At 44.2% G+C, this 23,350-nt stretch overlaps 1 protein-coding gene across 3 annotated transcripts in view; it reads right to left on the bottom strand.

The window, feature by feature from the left end:
• Positions 1 to 23,350, bottom strand: part of LOC140385276 (cyclin-dependent kinase 13-like) — a 113,872-nt gene that overhangs the window by 76,080 nt on the left and 14,442 nt on the right. For all 3 annotated transcript variants that reach the window (XM_072467235.1, XM_072467236.1, XM_072467237.1), the window contains exons 3-4: positions 18,794 to 18,967; positions 6,010 to 6,149 (exon numbers count right to left, since the gene is read on the bottom strand). In XM_072467235.1, the coding sequence (XP_072323336.1) occupies positions 6,010 to 6,149; positions 18,794 to 18,967 (314 nt within the window). The remainder of the gene's footprint in view (positions 1 to 6,009; positions 6,150 to 18,793; positions 18,968 to 23,350) is intronic.

Raw genomic sequence — 23,350 nt, 5'->3', positions numbered from 1 at the left:
GGCAAAATTGATCAATTTTGCTTCCAATTTCTGCCCTTCGCTCCCTTCCTTGATCTCTCTATTTACATTTCTGGTGATAAAAGACATAGGAACAGGGGTCGTTCAATCAACCCCTCGGGCCTGCTCCGCCATTCAATGATATCATAGAATTTAGAGTGCAGAAGGAGGCCATTCGGCCCATCGAGTCTGCACCGGCTCTTGGAAAGAGCACCCTACCCAAGGTCAACACCTCCACCCTATCCCCATAACCCAGTAACCCCACCCAACACTAAGGGCAATTTTGGACACTGAGGGCAATTTATCATGGCCAATCCACCTAACCTGCACATCTTTGGACTGTGGGAGGAAACCGGAGCACCCGGAGGAAACCCACGCACACACAGGGAGGATGTGCAGACTCCACACAGACAGTGACCCAAGCCGGAATCGAACCTGGGACCCTTAAGCTGTTAAGCGATTGTGCTATCCACAATGCTACCGTGCTGCCCCTGCTATCACGGTGATCTGTGGCCTAACGCGATATAGCTGCCTTTGGCCCATATTCCTTTGGTGAACAAAAAATTATCTATCTCAGATTTAAAATTAACAACTGATCTAGCATCAAATGCCATTTGTGGAAAAGAGTTCCAAACCTCTCCCAACCTTTGTGTGTCAAAGTGCTTCCTAACATCTCTCCTGAATGGTCTGGCCCTAATTTTTAGACGATGCCCCTGGTTCTAGAATCTTTAAAAAATAAATTTAGAGTACCCAATTAATTTTCTTCCAATTAAGGGGCAATTTAGCATGGCCAATCCACTTAACCAGCACATCTTTGTGTTGTGGTGGTGAAACCCACGCAGACAAGGGGAGAATGTGCAAACTCCACACGGACAGTGACCCAGGGCCGGGATTCGAACCCAGGTAGCGCCGTAGTCCCAGTGCAAACCACTGCGCCACCATGCTGCCTTGGTTCTAGAATCTTTAACCAGTGGAAACAATTTATCTTTATCGACTCTTTTCCTGTTAATATCTTGAAAACTTTGGTCAGATCACCCTTTAACCTCCTGAATTCTGAGAAAATAAGCCTAATTTGTATAATCGTTCCTCATAATCTCTCCTGAAGTCCAGGCATCATTCTTGTAAACCTACGTTGCACTCCCGCCAAGGCCAAAATATCCTTCCTAAGGTGTGGTGCCCAGATCTGCTCATAGTACTCCAAGTGGGGTCTAACCAGGGTTTTTGTAAAGCTTTAGCATAACCTCTGCATCCTTATACTCCAGTCCTCCAAAGGCCAGCACTCCATTAACATTCTTGATTACTTTCTGCACTGGAATTTGTGGAATTTTAAAGATCTATCCACCTGAACCCTCAGGTGACATCCACTGAATTTAGCTTCATACTATAACCGGATCTATACTTTTTTGGTCAAAAATGGATAACCTCCCACTTGCTTACATTCGTAATTTAATGTCATCATCTACACTGTCTACAATGCCACCCAAGGGCAGCAGGTTGTGCAATGGTTAACACTGCATCAGGGCGCCGAGGATCCGGGTTCAATCAGCAATTTGCCCTCAATTCCACCTTAGTTAACAGTCTCTTATGTGTGACTTTACCAAATGCCTTCTGGAAGTCCATATAAAAAGCATCCATTGACATTTCCCATGTCCACTACCTTAATAATAATAATCGCTTATTGTCACAAGTAGCCTTCAAAGAAGTTACTGTGAAAAGCCCCTAGTCGTCACATTCCAGCGCCTGTTCGTGGTGGCCGGTACGGGAATTGAACCCGTGCTGCTGGCATTGTACTGCATTACAAGTCAGCTGTTTAGCCCACTGTTAAACCAGCCCCTGACCCGTAGCCACCTCTTTAAAAAAATTCAATGAGGTTTGTCAGGCATGACCTACCTGTCATGAATCTATGCTGGCCCTCGTATTCGAGGTGTTCAGTTACCCTGTCCTTGATTATAGACTCCAAAAATGTCCCCACCACAGATAGGCTAACTGGTCTGTAATTCCCTGGATTTCCTCTTTCGCCCTTCTTTAAAAGCAGAGTGAAGTGAGCAATTTTCCAATCCAGAGGGACAACTCCTGAGTTTAAGGAACTCTGAAGGATTATAGTTAGGACATCCATAGTGTACTACCCTACTTCCTTACAGACCCTCAGGAGGGAAGCTGTTAGGTCCTGGAGATTTGGCACTATTTAGTTCCATTAATTTCCTCATTATCAATATTTTGATTGTGTTAATTTTATTTAGACCTTGCCCATGATCTACTATTAATTTTTTTGAGACTTCGCAAGCTATCGTTTTCTACTTTAAATACTGAGGCAAAGTAACTATTCAACATGTATGCCATGTCCCCATAGTCACTGACAATATCTCCATTTTCAGTCTTTAACAGGCCAACATTACTTCTGACCACCCACTTTCCCTTTAAGTAACTATAAACATTTGTGTTGATTTTTATGCCCCTTGCAAGCTTCCTTTCATAATCCCTTTTAGTAGCTCTCATAAGCTGCTATATGGCCCTTTGGTGGTCTTTGCATCTTTCCCATTTGGTAGATCTTTACTGTTTTTTGCAAGTTCTTTCTTTTAGTTTTATACTGTCCCTCATTCTCTTTTGCTGTTGTCCTTGGCTGTTTATTCTGTGAAGTGGAGCTTTTCTCTCTCAGGGGTATGAACTGGTTGTGTGTTGCATTAAAATGCTCCTTTAAACATCTTCCACTGTTCTTCAGTTGTTTTACCGATTAGCAGATTTTCCTAGTTTACTGTGGAAGGTCTCCGTCTCATCTCATTAAATTCGGCATCACCTAAATCTAAAGTTCTAGTCGCTGATTTGTGCTTTTCACTTTCAAACATTACATTGAACTTGATCATGTTATGATCACCATTTGATAAATGTTCACTCACGATTAGGTTACTAATTAAATCCGGCTCATTACACATTACTAAATCCAATATTGCTTGTCCCTGGTTGCATCCAGGATATATTGATGTATTAATTATTCTTAACACACTGCAGAAATTCACTACCTTTCTGACAGGTGTTTGACTGCCTCTCCCAATCTATGTTAAAATTAAAATCGTCCATGAATACTATGCCTTTGCGACACACTTGCCCAATTTCTGAATTTATACAATCTAGTACTTCCAAGCTGCTGGCAGGGGGTCTATACACAACACCTATCATTTTCCCTATCCGTCCTGTAAACCTTCTAACCTGGTATATTAAGTTCCCAGTCCTGACCATCCCACAGCCATGTCTCACTAATGGCTACTATATCATAATCTCCAATTTGAATTTGTGTCTGCAGCTCATTTAGTTTATTCCTTACACTCCGTGCATTTGTATATAGAACTCTTATGTGGCCATACACTTTAACCTGTCCCTCAGTGCTGATGCTTTATTCAACGTATACTATTTCTCTCTTCTGGTTTAATCAATATATGGTGCTGCCATTCCTGACTGCTTCTTTACTCTCAGTCCTGTGACTTGTTTTTGAAACTGTGACTGACCTCCAATATTCATTGCAAGCCCATTCACTCCCATAGTACACCTCCTCACACACGGCTCCATTCCAGTTTCTCCATCTCCGCTACATCTGTTCTGATGATGCCACCGTTGAAAACCGGGCTTCTGACGTGTCTGCCTTAACAGAGAATCCCTACCCCAACCACACCAGTGGTCAACAGGTCACTCAACTGTGTCTCTGGCATGTTGCCACCACGAAACACATCTTCCCCATATCCACCGTCAGCATTCCACAAGGACCGGTTCCTCCATGACACATTGGCCCACTCTTACATCACCCCCAACTCCTCATCCCCTTCCCACGACAACCTCCCTTGCAATTGTAGGTCCTCTTCATGGTTCCCCAAACACATCTTTCTGGAGAAGCAACATTTCACTTGCACCTCCTTTAATTTGGTCTACTGTATTTACTATTCCCAATGCAGCCCCCTATACACTGGGGAGACTAAACACAGACTGGGTGACCACTTTGTGGAACACTTTTGCTCAGTCCGCAAGCATGACGCCAACCTCTCTGTAGCTTGCCATTTCAACCTGGTATCTTGTTCTTATGGACACATGTCCGCCCTTGGCCTGCTGCAATGTTCCAGTGAAGATCAATGCAAACTGGAGGAGCAGCAGCACTTCATCTTCCGATTCGGCTCATTATAGCCCCCGGTACTAAGCACCGAGTTCAACAACTTCAGGTTAGGATCTTTCTCCTCCACCTTGACCCCTTTTCTCTATTCCAAAAAATGTTTTGTCCCAATGCAAAGGACTATTTATCCTTGGTCGCAGTACACCTAGCAGAGATTATTCTAAAGATAAAAACTGTGAGATGGCAATAGGAAACTACTCTTCCACTTACTAAGTGGTTCAAGAATTTTTACATGAGAGACTTGGGACTGCCTCGAGGTAAAATTCACCAGGCAGATGGACCAAAATTGACAATTTTTAGGTATGGTTTACATTTCATTTGTAAGAAATGACCGGATGAACCAGCAAACTATTTTGTTCTTATAATAAAATTGTATCAATAAACATGCGGTAATATTACCTCTCAAGGCAAATCAAACATGTTCCTTCCAACAAAAATTGACATTCTAAAGTCTGCCTTTAGTCACAGATCTTAAAGTCAGAACCAGAACAACTGAGTCATATGAAAGCATGACACCAAGATGTCCATTATTTCTTGGAAACTAAACGTAAATCAGTATTTTTGACAGTCTTGATCCATTTGTCCATTGCCCCAAAGTAAGTAAAGAATGTTAAGAGAGAACACGGTTAAGTTAAATAAAAGTCGAGCAACATTAAGTTAATTTACACACTTCATTACAGGACTATGACTGCTGTAGTATTGAACACAGTCAATGGTAAAGAATAAATGTTTACATGGAGCAGTGTGTTAAACTGACAATAGGTGAAAACGACTTGTAGACTGATTAATGTGTTATGCACAATAACTACTTCTTTCCACAGACCATCACCTGTTATATGTTACTAAGCAGATGCAAAGAATCAGAAAAAAAGGCTGAATTACTTTTTAAGGTGCACAGTAATACAAAAAGAAATCTAAAAATCAGAAACCGGAGAAAAAGTGATACAGAAGGACTGATTGCCTCTCACTCGGATAGACATGGAAAACTCAGTACATACAAAAACACAAAACATCACTCCTTGGTACACTGAAAAAACACAGAACCAAAGCAGTAAAAGTATTAATCAAGCCTACTGGACTCTTGCTTTTAAATCCTCTAAATATAGATGGACTAGTAAAAAAGTGTAAACTAACACCAGTGTCATTTATATAACATGTACAAACATGGGGCAATATAGGCAGTCCCAAAATTGTGCTGTACAGTTATACGAATTGGTTTGCATCTTCTTACGCTAACATAGCAAGTTCCAGGTTTTGTACATATCAACAAGATGAAGAAATACAGATCAAAACAGGACCTGTCTTTCAATCTGTGCCACATTTGCAATCTGCCTGCTGCAGAATGGAACTGGCCGAGGCCTCAGGATAGTTTTGCATGCTGCTCTCTTGTCTATGTATGAGAAGGCCAGAATGGAAGAATGACCATGGAGAGATACAGCTGTAGGTACTGGCAGAGAGGAAAATGAAATGTTCAAGCTTGTAACATTCAAGGTCAAAATGCTTATGAATGACTTCTTGGACAGTACTATGTAACATAGGATGGAGTGGAACAGAATACTACGCTAACCACTATAAAAATTAAACAAAAAAGTGCTAACTGATCTTTACATGAACAGAATAAAACCAAGCTACTGCAGATGCTGTAAATTTAAATTAAAACAGAAAAGTGCTGGAAACCGTCAGCAGTTCAGGGAGCATTTTTGAAAAGGTGTAGGGGTGGGTTGAAGCTCCAGGTTGACGACAAATGGTCAGTGACTTGAAATATTAACCCTGTTTCCTTCCTTCATAAGAACATTCTCATTTTAAAAACATAATTTAAAATTTTAGTAAATGAACCACTGCAAAGACTATCCTTTTACCTGCATCTTTATCCTTAGCTTTGTAGACTTGTCCATAAGTTCCTTCCCCGATTATTCCAATTATGTCAAATTTGTCAACACAGCGTTTACCCCAGTCAATTTCTGTTATGACAGTCTCACCATGTCGAGGACCACAGATTCTGAAAATAAAACATTTCAGTTACAAACTTCAACGTGACTGTAAGCCAACGAGCAGACAATTGGGTAACACTAGTCGAATGGAAGTAATGCTGCAAGTCAGGATAGTTAAAAACAATTAGCCGATTGATACAGAACAGTAGATTAAATAACTCAGCTGGTCATTTGGCACACTAGCATCTCTCTCTTCCTCTTCCCCAGTCACATGCCCTGTGGGTGACTAATGCACCTTTCTCCCTTGTATTTCTCTCTCTCATTCTTTCATTTCTATATCTTTCCAATACATTTTTCTTTCCTTTCATTCAAACTTGTTATTTTTCTATTTCCATTTCACTTGTCCTCTCTGTAACTGATGAGAGAGGAAATAGTATCAGGTGAAAACACAACAGTAGGTGGAAGAAACAAACGCATCAGTGTGCAGATGCATGGACAGGAAAGCTGGAGCGGACTGCCATTTCTGAGGTGGGAAGTGATGCAAGCAACAATATCCTGGGGCTGAGTCCAAGAGTTTATTTGGTTGGGGGTAAAAAAGCAAGTCCTCCAGATCAGCTAAAAGCATTTGCTTGTTTAAAAATGAAAATCAGTACAAATAGCGGATTTCCTGATGAATTAGTGGGAAGTTATATTAAAACAATCCATGGATAGCTGTACCAGCTTTGTCAGGAGTGTACAGAAATGGCCTGCAGCTCCAGCTTCCAGCAGCACTCCTCTCCTTCTTCAGAGTTGTGGATTCCTAGCACAACTCTCGACTGAAAGTGGAAGCACCTCAATCCAGTCCACTCCTGTGAACAACAATGGCAGATTTCCTTTTTAATTGCTAGAAACCTAACAGTAGACCAGTTGTTCCAATCAGTAGAAGTCATCAAAAGGCAAAGTTTCATAGCTCAGGTGGGATCAGAAAGTTACATTTAGGCCTGCAGCTGGAGTTCCCAGCTCTAAGAAATAAGCTATCTGGCCAAGGCGACCGGTTAAGCTTTCAACCCTTTTCATATCAAGTATTTTCCCCTGACTGAATTTCAGAATGTCGAGTGACATCCATCAATATACCTCTCATACCTTATTTAACCCGTTTTAATATCGGCTTTATTCATGTCAAACATGGTCTGCTACATCAGATGTATAATTGCTAATATATTGGACTCAACATCTCTTGAACACAAATGGTTCCCACACTAAAATTATTATTGCCTTAAATATGTTTATATTTATTATTTAGAAGATTAAGCTTTATAGTTTAAGCTTTAAATATATTTCATAATTTAAAAAACTCCTGACCATCTTTCACCAAACGCAAAAGTGCAAGGGAGTGAACTTAAATTGGAGATACGGCTCTGCAACAGGACATGAATACGCTCACCAAATATTCAGAGGCAGAGGATTGAAATGTACTGGAAATGTGTAAATGATTTGTGAGTACGTTTCATAATCAAATGTGGAAACGTGTCTGCAGAGTTAATGAAACTCTGGAGTGGGTAAAAGAAAACAATTATTAAACCAGATTTATGGGGAAGTAAACATGAGATAACTTATGCTAAAATGCCAAAATAATTTGAAGTGGAGAGAGGAGAAGATTTCCCAATACTGTAGCTATTCACAGAATTTGTTGGTATAATCATGGACTATAAATGTGACAAAGGGAATCAACAAGAGCAGTCTGGTCGGAAGAATGAAGAAGCTGAACATTATTTAAATGGAGAAAGGCTGCAGAAAGCTGCAGCACAAGAGGGATTTGGAGGCCCCCGTGCATAAATCACAAAATGCTAGCATGCAAGTTCAGCAGGTAATAGGGAAGGAAAATGGAATGTTGGCCTTTATTTCAAAGGAAATGGGAGTGTAAGAATCATGGGAAATCTTGCTAAAACTATGCAAGACACTAGTTAGAACACACCTGAAATACTGTGAACAGTTTTCATCTCCTTGTCCAAGGAAAGATATACTGGCCTTGGAGGCAGCCCAGAGCAGGTTCAGTATGTTGATCCTGCTTGCGAAGGGATTTTCTTATGCGGAGAGGTGGAGTAGGTTGGGCCTATACTCATTGCAGTTTAGAAGAATGAGGGACTTGATAGGATAGATGCTGAGTGGTTGTTTCCCTTTGTGGGAGAGTCGAGAACCAGACGATATAATCTCAGAGTAAGGGGACGCCAATTTAAGACATAGACGAGGAATTTCTTCTCTCAGAGGGTAGTGAATCTGTGGAATTATTTACAGCAGAAGGCTGTAGAGGGTGGGTTAAGTATGTTCAAGACTGAAAGACAGATTTTTAGTCAGTGAGGGAATGAAGGGTTATGGAAATAAGGTGCCCAATCATCTTCAGCTGCTTCATCAATTACCTTCCTTTCATCATAAGACCAGAGATGGGGATGTCTGCTGATGATTGCATAATGTTCAAGAACATTAGCGACTCCTCAGATACTGAAGCAATCCATGTCCAAAAGGAGCAAGACCCGGAAAGATCCAGGCTTGGGCTGACACATAACGTTTGAGCCACACAAGTGCCAGGCAATGGTCATCTCCAAGAGAGTCTAATCATCACCCCCTTGAGATTAGAACTCTTGAATCCCCCACTATCAACATCCTAGGGCTTACCATTGATCAGAAACTGAACTTCCTCCACCACCAACACACAGTAGCAGCAGTGCGTACCATCTACAAGATGCACTGACCAAGGCTCCTAAGACAGCACCTTCCAAACTTACGACCACTACCATCTGGAAGGGCAGGTGGTACATAGGAACACCATCACCTGCAAGTTCGCCTCCAGATCACTCACCATCATGACTTGGGACATATCTTGCCGTTCCTTTAGTATCACTGGGGAAAAATACTGGAACTCCCTCCCTAACAGCGCTGTGTGTACACCTACACCACAGGGACTACAATGGTTCAAGAAGGCAGCTCACCACCACCTTCTCAAAGGCAATTAAGAATGGGCAATAAAGCACTCAACACCCTGCATAAGAGGTGGCAGGAGAGGCTGGAAGACCTAGAAAACAGGTCCAGGAGTCAAAACCTGCGCATTCTGGGCCTACACGAGGGTGCGGAGGGGTCGGACGCGAACGCATTCGTGACCACGTTGCTGGGGACCCTGATGGGGTCAGGAGCATTTCCTCGGCCACTGGTACAGAGTCCTTGCAAGGAAGCCCAAAACAAATGAACCGCCGAGGGCCATGGTAGTACGGTTCCACCGCTTCTCAGATAAGGAACGAGTCCTGCGATGGGCTAAAAAGGAGCGGAGCAGCAGGTGGGAGAACAGCGTAATCTGCATTTTCCAGGACCTGCGAGCAGAACTGGCCAAGAGGTGTGCTGGATTCAACCGTGCGAAGGCAGCCCTCCACAGCAAAGGGGTGAAGTTTGGGCTGTTGCATCCGTGAGGCTGTGGGTCACGTATCAAGATCGCCACCATTACTTTGATACACCGGACGAGGCGTGGAACTTTATCAAGCAAGAAAAATTGGACTCGACCTAAAGGACACTGGGACGTTACTCTGGTGGGGTTGTTAATTGCCGGGTAGCTGGAGGGAACGACATTATGTTGTTCCTTCTTATTTTTGTTTGTTCCCTGTTTCTTTGGCCATGTTTTGGGCTTTTGTAGAGCTCGGCCGCAGAGGGAGTAGAGGGGCCCTACACGTAGGGCGGCTCTCCTGGCAGCTGAAGCCGTTTCTTTTGAGGGGCCGGGTTTGAGCCCGGGGTTTGTTGTTCATTTTGTTTGGGGGGGAGGGATGTTCTTTGGTGGCCGGTGAAGCAGATAAGGTGGGCTTTTCACAGGGAGGGAGGGGCCCGAAAAATGAGACATCTGAATAATCGGAGACAGAGGCGGGAGCGGCCGGGGTCAGCTGACTCACGGAAGCGTAACGGGGGGGAGAGCCAGTGTCAAGCGGGTGCTTGACTTGGGGATTTGGGATCACGGGGCTGTGCTGGGGGGGGGCTGCTTTGCTGACAGAAAAGGAGCCAACATGGGGGAAACAGAAGGAGAGTCGGGGGGCGGGACCTCCAATGGGAGGGCTCGAGTAAGCGGGGGACGCGGGTTCGTGGCTGGCCGAAAAAGGGAGACGGCTAGTCGGCAGGGGGGGGCTAGCCCCCCATCCAAGCTGATCACGTGGAATGTGCGGGGCCTGAATGGGACGGTCAAAAGGGCTCACGTGTTCTCACACCTAAAGGGGTTTAAAGGCAGACGTAGCCATGCTACAGGAGACGCACCTAAAACTTGCAGACCAAACAAGATTGAGAAAAGGGTGGGTGGGTCAGGTGTTCCATTCGGGGCTGGATTCAAAGACCAGAGGAGTAGCAATCCTGGTCAGCAAACGGGTGGCTTTTGAGGCAGGGAATATTGTGGCTGACAAGGGGGGCAGAGACATAATGGTTAGCAGAAAGCTGCAGGGGACTCTGGTGGTGCTAGTGAACGTTTACGCCCCGAACTGGAACGACATGGAATTCATGAGACGCATGTTGGGTAAAATTCCGTACTTAAATCTGATTATGCGGAGTGACTTTAACACAGTTATAGACCCTGTATTGGACCGGTCAAACCCCAGGTCGGGGAAGCGACCAGCGGCGGCTAAAGAACTGAGGGTATTCATGGATCAGGTGGGGGGGCGTAGGCCAGTGGAGATTCGCCCGACCGAGGGCAAAGGAGTTCCCTTTCTTTTCCCAAGTCCACAAAGTTTACTCCCGTATAGACTTCTTTGTGATGAGCAGGGCGTTAATCCCTAGGGTGGAGGGGACCGAATACTCGGTCATTGCAGTCTCCGATCATGCTCCACACTGGGTGGATTTGCGTCTTGGAGAGGAGAGAGGTCAGCCCCACTATGGAGGCTAGATGTGGGGCTGCTAGCAGACGACGAGGTTTGTGGGCGGATAAGGAGGAACATTAAAAATTACCTGGAAACTAATGATACGGGGGAGGTAGCGGCGTCCACGGTGTGGGAGGCCCTGAAGGCAGTTATCAGATGGGAGTTAATCTCTATCAGATCCCATAGAGAGAAGAAAGAAAGAGCAGAGATAACGGCTAGTAAAGGAGATACTCAGAGTAGACAGGAGTTGCGCGGAGACTTCCGAGACGGGGCTACTGAAAGAGCACCGGAGGCTGCAGGCGGAATTCGACCTGCTGACCGCTGGGAAGGCAGTAGCACAGCTGAGGAAGGCCAAAGGGGCTGTCAACGAATACGGGGAGAAAGCGAGGAGAATGTTGGCGCACCAACTTCTCAAGAGGGAGGCAGCCAGGGAAATTGGAGAAGTACGGGATAAGGAGGGGAACACGGTCATGGACCCAGAGGGGGTGAACAAAGTCTTTAGGGTGTTTTACGGTAAATTGTATGAGTCAGTACCCCCCACCGGGAGGGGAAGGGATGAAGCAATTCATGGACCAGCTGAGGTTCCCAAAGGTGGAAGAGGATCTGGTGGAGGGACTGGGGGCCCCGATAGAGCTGGAGGAGATGGTAAAGGGGCTAGGGAACATGCAGTCGGGCAAGGCCCCGGGGCTACCCTGTAGAATTCTACAAGAAATCTTCGGAGCTGCTGTGCCCACTCCTGCTAAGGACCTTTAATGAGGCCAAAGGGAGAGGGACCCTCCCCCCAACAATGTCACAGGCTTCGATTTCACTCATCCTCAAACGAGAGAAAGATCCGCTACAGTGTGGATCATATAGACCGATATCGCTCCTGAACGTGGACGCCAAACTGCTGGCCAAGATCTTGGCTGCTAGAATTGAGGACTGTGTCCCTCGGTGATAAGGGAGGATCAGACAGGCTTCGTCAAGGGCAGGCAATTGAACTCCAATGTACGGAGGTTCCTAAACATCATCATGATGCCCTCAGAGGGAGGGGAGGCAGAAGTAGTGATGGCGTTGGACGCAGAGAAAGCCTTTGACCGGGTGGAATGGGAGTGTCTGTGGGAAGCACTAAGAAGGTTCGGATTCGGTGAGGGGTTCATAGGTTGGGTCCAGCTTCTCTGCCAGGCCCCCGTGGCAAGTGTGTGCACCAACAGGGTGAGGTCGGAATACTTTAGCCTCCACCGGGGGACGAGGCAGGGGTGCCCCCTCTCCCCGTTATTATTCGCCCTTACGATAGAGCCGCTGGCTATTGCGCTGCGGACTTCAAAGAACTGGCAGGGGTTGGTTCGTGGGGAGGAACATCGGATCTCGCTTTATGTGGATGATCTGCTCCTGTACATCTCGGACCCACTAGAGGGGATGGGGGAGGTCATGCAGATTCTGAGGGACTTTGGCAATTTCTCGGGGTACAAACTATCGAGAAGAAAAGTGAGATGTTCGTGATCCAAGCTAAGGGGCAGGAAAAGAGACTGGGAGAGCTTCCGCTGAAGATGATCGAGAAGAGCTTTCGGTACCGAGGGATACAGGTGGCTCGAAAGTGGGATGCCCTCTGCAAGCTTAATCTAGCTGGTAGAGCAGATGGAGGGGGACTTCAAAAGGTGGGACATGCTCCCGCTACCTCCAGCGGGGAAGGTGCAGATCGTTAAGATGACGGTTCTCCCCAGATTTCTGTTCGTCTTCCAGTGCCTTCCTATCTTTATCCCCAAGTCCTTCTTTAAAGCAGGTGAACAAGATCATCTCGGGATTTGTATGGGCAAATAAGACCCCGCGAGTGTTAGAGGCGGCCCCATGCAAAGGTACCAGCCTTGGGGCACTTGTAACGGCACCTCTGCCTTTCTAGCCAGCCCGCCTCCTCCAGTCCGGTGGTGGTGGCGGCTTTAAAGATCTGGGGTCAGTGGAGAAGACACAGGGGGGTGGAGGGAGCCTCAGTTTGGACCCCGATACGCAACAATCACAGATTTGTCCCGGGCAAGATAGACGGAGGGTTTCAAAGCTGGCATAGGGCAGGCATTAAAAGGATGGGGGACCTGTTCATAGGCAGGACCTTTCCCAGCCTGAAAACGCTTGAAGAGAAATTCAGTTTGCCCCCTGGAAATGCTTTCAGATACCTTCAGGTACACGCCTTTCTCAAAAAACAGGGGGTGTCATTTCCGCTCTTACTCCCACATAGGATACAGGATAGGGTGGTCTCCGGCACCTGGGTAGGGGAGGGGAAGGTGTCGGACATCTACCAGGAACTTCAGGAGGCGGAGGAAGCCCCAGTGGAGGAACTTAAGGGCAAATGGGAGGAGGAGCTAGGCAGGGAGCTGGATGCGGGCCTGTGGGCGAACGCCCTAAACAGGGTCAATTCCTCTTCTTCATGTGCCAGGCTTAGCTTAATCCAGTTTAAGGTAGTCCACCGGGCACACATGACGGCAACCAGGATGAGCAAGCTCTTTGGGGTTGTGGATAAATGTGCGAGGTGTGCGGGAAGCCATATGTTCTGGGCATGCCCGTCTCTTAAGGAATTCTGGCAGGGATTTGCTAAGGCAATGTCCAAGATCTTGGCCACGCGGGTAGCGATCTTTGGTGTGTCAGACGATCCGGGAGTTCAGGAAGCGAAAGAGGCCGACGTATTGGTCTTTGCCTCCCTGGTAGCCCTGAGACGGATCCTTTTAATGTGGAGGGACTCAAAGCCCCCGGGGGTAGAGACCTGGATTGGTGACATGACTGGGTTTCTCAGTCTCGAGAAAATAAAGTTTGCCTTGAGAGGGTCCATGACGGGTTTCTCTTGGAGGTGGCAGCCATTCCTCGACTTTCTAGGAGAGCAGTAAAGGTCAGCAGCAGCATCCGGGGGGGGAGGGGGGGGGGGGGGTTAACATTTATTTTGTTTTGTTAAATGTTGCGAACGGTTATGCAAAAATGATGTTTTGATAAAAATTTGAAATAAAATATTTTTTAAAAAAAGAATGGGCAATAAATGCTGGCCTACCCAGCGACGCCCATATCCCGTAAATCGGTTTGAAAAAACCCATCCAGAACAAAGCTACCCACTTTATGGACACCCCATCCATTACCTTCAACACTGACTATTTCCTCCACCACCAATGCAGTGGCAGAAGTGTGTGCCATGTACAAGACGTACTGCAGGAACTCACAAAGGTCCTTCGACAGCATCTTCCAAACCCACAACCTCCACCACTTAAAAGGACACAGGTGGCATATGCATGGGAACATTACCACCTGCAAGTTCCCTTCAAAATCAAAGCATGGATTTCCTTCGGGTGCTCCGGTTTCCTCCCACAGGTCCCGAGAGACGCGCTCTTCGGTAATTTGGACATTCTGAATTCTCCCTCTGTGTACCCGAACAGACGCCCGAGTGTAGCGACTAGGGGATTTTCACAGTAACTTTATTGTTGTGTTAATGCAAGCCTACTTATGATAATAAAGATTATTATTATTAAATCACGCACCATCCTGACTTGGAACTACACTGGTGTACATTCACTGCCACTGGCTCAAAACCATAGAATCCCTATAGTGCAGGAGACCAGTCGGCCCAACGGGTCTGCACCGATCCTCTGAAAGAGCACCCTATCTCGGCCCACACCGCACCCTATCCCCCAAACCCCGTAACCCCACCTAACCTTTTGAACACTAAGGGACAATTTAGCATGGCTAATCCACCTAACCTGTACATCTTTGGACTATGGGAGGAAAGCGGGGTACCTAGAGGAAACCCATGCAGACACGGTGAGAATGTACTAACTCCACATAGCCACCCAAGGCTGCAATTGAACCCGGGTCCCTAGTGCTGTGAGGTAGCAGTGCTAACCACTGTACCACCCCTCCGCCCCAAATCTTGGAATTCACTTCTTAACAGCACTGTAGGTGTACCTACGCCACATGGACTACAGCGGTCCACGTTGGTGGTTCATCACCACCTTTTTAAGGGCAATTAGGGGAGGGCAATAAATGCTGGTCAAGCCTGTGACACTCAATACCGTGGTGTAGGTACACCCACAATGCCAGATGGGAGAACTTATAGATAGATGGTGGCATTCTCACCCATCCACTACCCTTGTCTTTTTAGTCGGTAGTGCTCACGGAAGATGCTTTCAAAGGAGCCTTAGTGAGCTGCTGCATTGCATTTTGTATATGGTACACACTGCTGCCACTGTGTTGGTGGTGGAGGGATTGAATGTTTAACATGGTGGATGGGGGTGCTGATCAAGCAGGCTTTTAATTTTGGATTGTGTCAACCCTCTTGAGTGTTGGAGCCTCACTCATTAAGACAGGTGGAGAGTATTCCATCACACTCTTGACTTGTACCTTGTAGATGGCAGACAGGCTTTGGAAGCCAAAGAAATCCAGGCCTCTAATCTGCATTTGCACTCAGTATATTTATATGGTTATTTCTGCTACGTTTCTGGTCAATGGTAACTCTAAGTATACTGATGGTGGGGGATTTAGCAATGGTATTGCTGTTGAATGTCACGGGAAGATGGTTAGATTCTCTTTTGTTGGGGACAGTCATTGACTGCCACTTGAATGGTCTGAATGTTGTCAAGGCACTGCTGCAGTATCTGAGTCCTACATCTCAAACTCTGATGATCTGGTTGACTTTTCCAAGTTTTGCCAAGTAACTCAGCAGGTCAATTCTCGAACCACAGGTCTTCAGGTAGAAAGGGTGGGCATTTTCCCAGAGTACGAGTTTCTCAAGCCAGGGTTCTACCTCCTCTCCTTCCTCTTTTGTTGCTTCTCTGCAGCAGAATTCATGTGGTCAGTTTTTGACTGTTAAGCTTGTTGGGTGAGGCAATGTCACATGGTGTGGTGTATAGCAAGTACCAATGTCAATATTTCCCCTTTTCAAAGAACCTTCTTAAAAATATTCTCTCTGCCCCCATGAGATTAAATACCATCCTTAGTTTGTGTTGATGAAAAGAGGATCTGCTTCAGAAGTCGATTATTTAGGATATGGAAACAGTGTCAAGACTAGCGGAGTTGATTTCACATGATCATGGTTCTGATGCTGGGGAAATTGGCTTTGATGAGGATGCTGGAGTCTATTCACCTGTCTTCCCACTTGATTTCAGAGACACCATTGGTGGAAATTCTCCACTCCCTGGAGGTGCAAACGTCTCCACCTCAATAATAGCGGAGGTCTTGGTGATTTTGTGGGCAGCGGGGAAGGAGAGAGAGGTTGCTGATTAAAGGCTTTGGTCTTGTTGATGTTGAGCGAAAAACGAAGCCTTTTTTATGTGGAGTTAGAGGTTGAGGGTGGTCTGAATGTCACTTGCACTGTGGACCACAGCTGCATAGTCAACATACTATCGTTGTGCATATGTTGGAAGGCCACCGTAGACTTGTGTCTCAGTCTGTTGAGGTTGAAACGTCAGGTTCAATCATGGCCCCTTGTGGAACATGGTCATGAATGAGCTTCATGACTAGGTTGAGGTAGATAGTGAAGAGAGTTGGTGCAATCACACAGCCTTGATATGGATATGAAAGGACTTGGTCTCCAATCCATTGCAAAGGACTTTTGCTGTCACGTCATGCAGGAGTCACAGAACGGTAACAAGTTTTGCTGGACAACAAAGTTTCTGGGGGACTTTCCAAATGGTCTCCAAAAGTTGATGGAATCAAAGACTTTTGACAGATCAATACATGCCACGAGTTCTTTGCATTATTGCAGGCACTTTTCTTGGATTTGACAAGGGTTAAACATCATGGCTGTGGTTCCATTGCATGGATGGAAAACACATTGGGTCGCTGGAAGTACATCTTTCCTAATATGTAGGAGGCAGTTCAGGAGGATTAATGTGAGACTCTTCTTCACAGTGGACAGAAAGGATATTCCTCTTTAGTTCCCACACATTGTTTCACTTTTCAAATGGGTAATAAATGAATGATAGCATAGAGGTACCACTTCCTTTTACTGAGGAATGGTGAATATTCCATTACACTCCTGATGTGTGTACGGCAAAATTGGAGAAGCCAGTCGAACTCTTGCAACCATAATATTGATATGGCTGGTCAAGATATGTTTCTAATGAATCCTCAGAAAGCTGGTAGCTTAGGCAGGAGCAAAGGGGAATGGCTATGGTGGTACGGTTGATGTTTGTGGAGTTGGTTAGTGCCTGGCACTTCATATGATAGTGAAAGTTCCTCATCAGTGAAAGGCTGGATGCTCTTCAGGTCTTGCAGTAAGCTAACACGGGCTGGATCATTATCAGAGGATTTTGAACAGAGCCAAACACTGTGAAACAGTAGAAAAACAGCCCCTATTCTGACCAAATGAAAAGAGATCAAAGTTTATAGCAGCAAGGATGCTTACTTGAGGAAAATCACAATTTAAGCAGATCTTGATTACTAGAGTAATACATTTTCTGACACCAGCTCTGCACACAGTAAACAAAACTTGAAATTAAGCCAAGACATTCCACAGACATTTGATTCAAAGTCATAAGGGTTTGTATACACAACCTTCAAAAAGACATTGTAACGTAAGAAATGGGAACAGCAGTAGGCCATATTGCCCTTTGAGCCTGCTCTGCAATTCAGTAAGATCATGGCTGATCCAACAGTGGCTTTAACTACACTTTCTTGACTATGCCTCAACTCATTTGTAGATCATGAATCTGTCTAACTCGGCCTTTAATGCTGGCAATGACCTAAACCACCGATGCTTGAGGCCTTGATTCCAAAGAAATCCACTGAACGGGTACATGAAGATCAAAAACTCTGCTCCCTCCCACCGCCCTCACAGGTCTCTCCCCCTACATCCTGACAGCTCCCACTGAGTAGTTACGATGACTTCAGAGCTACAATATTGGGTCACAGTGAGAAATAGTTTGGGAAGCACTGCTTTCATCCCGTTATATTTCCTAGTTCTTTCTCTAGAGATAATGAATGTTTTAAGTTTATCTCTTCCTTTTGCCCCTTGATTTTCTCCTATCATTATTGGAAAGATTTTTTGTGTCTTATACCAAAAATGGAAATTTACTGCAGAATAAAAATTCAATGTCTATTCATAATAATAATCTTAATTGTCACAAGTAGGCTTACATTAACACTGCAATGAAGTTACTATGAAAAGCCCCCAGTCGCCACATTCCGGCGTCTGTTCGGATACGCAGAGGGAGAATTCAGAATGCCCAAATTACCTAATAGCACGTCTTCCGGGACTTGTGGGAGGAAACCAGAGTACTCGGAGGAAACCCACGCAGACATGGGGCGAACGTGCAGACTCCGCAGACAGTGACCCAAGCCGGGACCCTGGCATTGTGAGGCAACAGTGCTAACCACTCACATTGCTTTATTGAAACTCTAGTGACAGCATTGTAGCAATATTCACTACTCTGCTAATGATTCCATCCCTTGGTTCATCTCAGTTCAAGGTCAAATGTGACAGTATACACTACAAATACAACGGTAAATTATGTGCAGCAAAGGTCTTGTGCATTGTGTGCCTATTCTACAAGTGGCGCACTTATTGTCACATTACATTACAGCTGTTGCTGAACAACTCACCATGGTCAATGCTGGAGATCCACAAGTATGTGTAAAAAAATCAGTTTTCCTGAAACAATTTTTCAGTTTAATTTACTGGCAAAACTGAAACGAACATGGTGAAAACACAAAACTGGTCTTGTGCTCCAGCATACAAAATAATGCAAGCTCAAAACAGCACAAAAAAGAACCATCTGACCCAAATTTCTAAGGCATTTCAGTGTTCATTTCCTGCACACATAGATGCCATGCCTCAAATGTCTGGAATGATCTACTATAACATAGAAAAGGTTGATCTTTAGCACCAAACAAATACTTTCACTCACTTGGGTCGCTTTTTAATCTGTGACTGAACAGGTGCTTTCTTCTCTTCAGGAGTTTTAGGTGAAGGTGAATCAGATCCTGGAAGCTCGGGTGGCAATGGAAGATCTGTTAATAAGTGCCGAGTCTTTCGTTCAGTGTCCTTCTTTACGGTCTTTGTTACAAGACCATCCTTTGGACTGTAATCAGAACATATATAAACTTAAGAGAGCAGAACCAAATATCATTAGTACTTTTGTCCACCATTCAAATGAACCCCAAGAGAATCAAGGTCAACAGTCTCTTTACAACCACAGTCATTCAAAAGCATCTTCCCTTCTACACTGATGCATTAGCATATCAGTTACAGTGTCTGTGATCGTAAATTCAACTCCGTCCTCTCAGGCATTCACTGAACATGAATTGCTCGAGTAGTCCTACAAATGGTAATCTAAAAGTATAACAACTCCAAAACTAGCCCATCGGTTCATATGCACATAGACTGAGGATTGATTAACGGACAGAACAAGGTAGGAATAAACAGGCAATTTTTGAATTCACAAGGGGTACTGCAAGGATCAGCAATTTACAATCTGTATCAATTACTTAAGATGAGATGATTGAGTATAATGTATCCAAGCTTGTGGTGACACAAGCGGAGGTGGGAATGCAGGCTGTTAGCCAACAGAAAAATAGCCTGCATAAGGAGTTAAACAGATTAAATGAGCGACAGCTGGAATATAATATAGAGAATTGAGAAGCAATCCACTTTTGTAGGAAAAATAGAAAAGCAAAATATTTTTCTAAATGGGGAATGCTGGTGTTCAGAGTGGTCTGGATGTCCTCATAAATGAAAAAACAGGATTGCTTGCTGTACTTGCACTACTTCAAAATAGCAAATTGTATGTTAGCCTTTGTTTCAAAATAGTGGAGTACAAAAATGAAGACTTACCGCAATTGTATAGGGCCTTGGTGAAACCACACCTGGAGTACTCCCTACTTGGGTGGGGGTGTAGCGTAGATTTACCAGAATGATATGCGGACTCCCTTCAAGGGTTAAAGTACAGGAGATATCACACAAACTATGCTGCATTCCCTGGAATTCCGGAGACCATGGGGCGAATTGATCCCAGTTTTCAAGATATTAAGAACAGATACAGTAGACTGGCAAGTTCAGGACTAGGGAGCATAGTCAAAAATTAGAGTCACACCTTTCAGAAGTGAAGTAAGGAAACACGTCTTTGTGCAAAGGGTGGTGGAAGTTTGGTATATGGAGTTAAGTCATTTATCAGCCATGATCTAATTCAACAGAATAGGCTCAAGCGACCATTAAGCACACCCTGTTCCTATGTACAGGTTTGGTCTCCTTCCACAAGAACATAATTGCCATTGGAGGGAAGGCAACAAAGGTTCACTAAATTGATCCCTTGGATAAAGAGACTGCTGCCTGAGAAGAGATTGAATGGACTGGGTCAACCATACATTCCCTCAAGGCGAGAAAAATGAAAGAAGATCGCATTGAAACACTCTTCTGAAGGGACTCAGCAAAGTATGTGTTAGGAGAATGTTTATTTTGGCTGGCAAATCCAGAACTAAGCTAAGGGTCACAGTCTCAGAAAAAGGAGTCTGCCATTTAGGACTGAGATGAGGAAACATTTCTTCACTTAAACATTGTAAATCTGTGGAATTATATACCACAAACGAATGCTCAGTTGTCAAGTAGATTAAAGTGTGAGACTAACAGATTTTTGGATACTAAAGGAATCAAGTGATATCGAGAATGTGTGGGAGGGTGTAGCTAAGTTAGATGATCAGCCATGGTCTTACTGAATTCATGGCAGAGCTGGTTTGAAGGGCTGAATGGCCTACTCATGCTATTATTCTTTATGACCTTGGGTTCATATTGGATTGCAAGTAATGCATCATTTTCTCCATCCTCATTCTATCCACCCTTCAATCTAATATAGGTGGTGGTGCCTTGAGTCACCTCAGCTCCATGTTCTGAAATTCCCTCATGAAACACCTAATTTTCTTCTTTTAAGGCCTGATTAAAAGTAACCTCTGTCAGCTCTTTTAATATCCCCTTCTTTGGTTTGGCTTTTACTTTTGTCCAATTATGCCTCTGACATACTGGGGTAATTTTAAAGATTGAAGTACCTTTGTAAAAGCATGTTTTTGTTATTTTTCTTTTGTGGAGGCTGTTAAGTTCATTAGGCCCAAGTGTCAGCAAATATTCAAGTAAAACCTGGAGGAGATAGTTCAGCAAGTGGTGGTGAAGTAACAGGCGGCAGATGTTCAAAAATATACAGCACTCCGAGTTTGCTGATTTTTGTCAAAATGATTGAGAGCACCATCTCTTCAAATGGCATGAGAAGACCCAAGCATTCAGCTGTCTACAATGTTGACAGTGACGGTCAGTACATGCTAGCCATTTTCACTTTGCTCTTGCAGCTGTCCTTATACGGTGTATAATGCCACCATGGCGCAAAAGATTTGGTCTGAGCAGCAAATTTAACACTGCATCCAATCGTGCCTTTTAATGTTGTCTTTTTATCCATCACATACTAGTGTAGAATTCTGAACATCTGCCCAGCAGTACTGAGGCAGAGAATGGTAAAATTAAAAGTTTGCTTTGGTCTCAGGTGAACGGACATACAAATTAAAACCATACTTTGTGCTGCCTCTGTATTCGGTACTCTTCCTTGTAGTCAGCAACATGACCGCTTGATTATCTCCCAAAAAACCCAAACCTCTCCCTAGCCCAGCTAATTTCTGGTGTTCCATGGAGTTGTTTGAATTTAGTTGGGTTTCAATATGAAGTCCACTAATATTATAGAAATGCAGAAGAAATGTGTCAACATTTCAGCTGCTTTTACAAATTGTTTCACTTTACCACCTCAGCATCTCCTTGAACCAAAACAATCAAACTGAGAAAACATGCAAAGCCAACAAATTGTCTGTGTTGTGTCAGTTCCTCACGATGTAAGGATCATCATTATGTTCCTTAGCTACTGAGTCACCTGCTCACCGATGCCAATTACATTACATCTGTACACTTACTCGTACACGTACCATTTCTATCTTCTAACTTCTAAACTAGCATAAAGCTGCAATACATTGGTGTATTGTCATTTAGACCATCTTCAGAGTTGGGAACAACTAATATTAATCATCAAATCTGTAATAGTGTTTTAGTCATATGCCCGACAAAGCAATACCAAGGGTGGTTGAAGCCTCCATTCGTTTTTGTTTTTACAAGCAATGTTCCCAAAACACCTTCCGCAAGATAAAGTACACTGACCCAGAGTTTGTATCGGCAACAAAGTGATGGTTGCTGCCACTGAATGCAGCATCGCTTAATAGAGGTGTCCAGCGTGAAGGTGCTGGGATATCACCAAGCAGCCAATCACAGTAAAGAAATCTGGCAAACAACCGACCAGGAAATGAAAAGCACTGCTTAAAAATTCTAAAGCAAAATGAAGATTTAAGATAGACATCAGGTGGAAGCTGAGATATCATGATAAATATTTCATATTTAAAAATCTACTGGCTGTTTAGCACACTGGGCTAAATCGCTGGCTTTGAAAGCAGACCAAGGCAGGCCAGTAGCACGGTTCAATTCCCGTACCAGCCTCCCCGAACAGGCGCCGGAATGTGGCGACTAGGGACTTTTCACAGTAACTTCATTGAAGCCTACTTGTGACAATAAGCAATTTTCATTCATTCATTAACCATAATGGAGGTATTTAACACCACTCACAAATATAAAATTATTTATTTCAGGGACAACATACGCTGCTTTACAACTGTTATTAAACTGCCAATAAAACCCCAGCTGTAACTTTCTAATGTGGTTTTGAACAGTGAGGTGAGCATACAAAAGGGGAAGTTCCCATCACTGATTTCACCGATTGCTGCTTTAGTGATGCAGCCCAGTGCAGGCTGTGATGGAACTGTCAATAACACACCTCACGTTTAATCTGCCCTTGTGCTAAATACAAGTTGCAGTCAGCTTCAGAGAGCTAATGACAATGAATGGTGGCGGTTTGCTGTAAAAAAAAAATACAAAATCCAGGCAATTGTTTTAGCAGGCTGCTTTGATTTCATTGGATCACTACACCGTGTTTCTTAAAATAGATTATAAAATGAGCTTAAATGAGGGTCCAGAATCCTTGGTCATTATGAACAGATTTACCAGTTGCAAGCCTAAAACAAGGGTTTTAAATATGAATGAATTGCTAAAACATTTTTCCTCCACAATGTGGGCAAACAGTATCTGCCTAACAAAGCACAAGCAGAATGTAATCAGTTTATTTCCAAAAGAAAACGTGATTGAAACATTGAGAATACAGCTAACATTTGTCTTTCAATGCAGGCAGAATTCAATGAGTGTGGGAAGGATAATAGATATTGAAGATACCACTGCATCAAATTTTAAATTCTATATCAGAAGCAATTAGCCATTTTTCTCTCTCCTTCTTTAATATGTTGTTTCACTAGCAGTAAAATATAATCATTTGTGAGCATTTGACCGCAAAGATATGCTCTTGCCCTCGTCTACTAGGAACTGGTTTCAATTTGCA

Source organism: Scyliorhinus torazame, chromosome 11 (assembly GCF_047496885.1).
Source record: "Scyliorhinus torazame isolate Kashiwa2021f chromosome 11, sScyTor2.1, whole genome shotgun sequence".
Lineage (NCBI taxonomy): Eukaryota > Metazoa > Chordata > Chondrichthyes > Carcharhiniformes > Scyliorhinidae > Scyliorhinus > Scyliorhinus torazame.
Note: the sequence above shows the minus strand (reverse complement) of the source record. Positions and strands in the feature narration are given on the sequence as shown.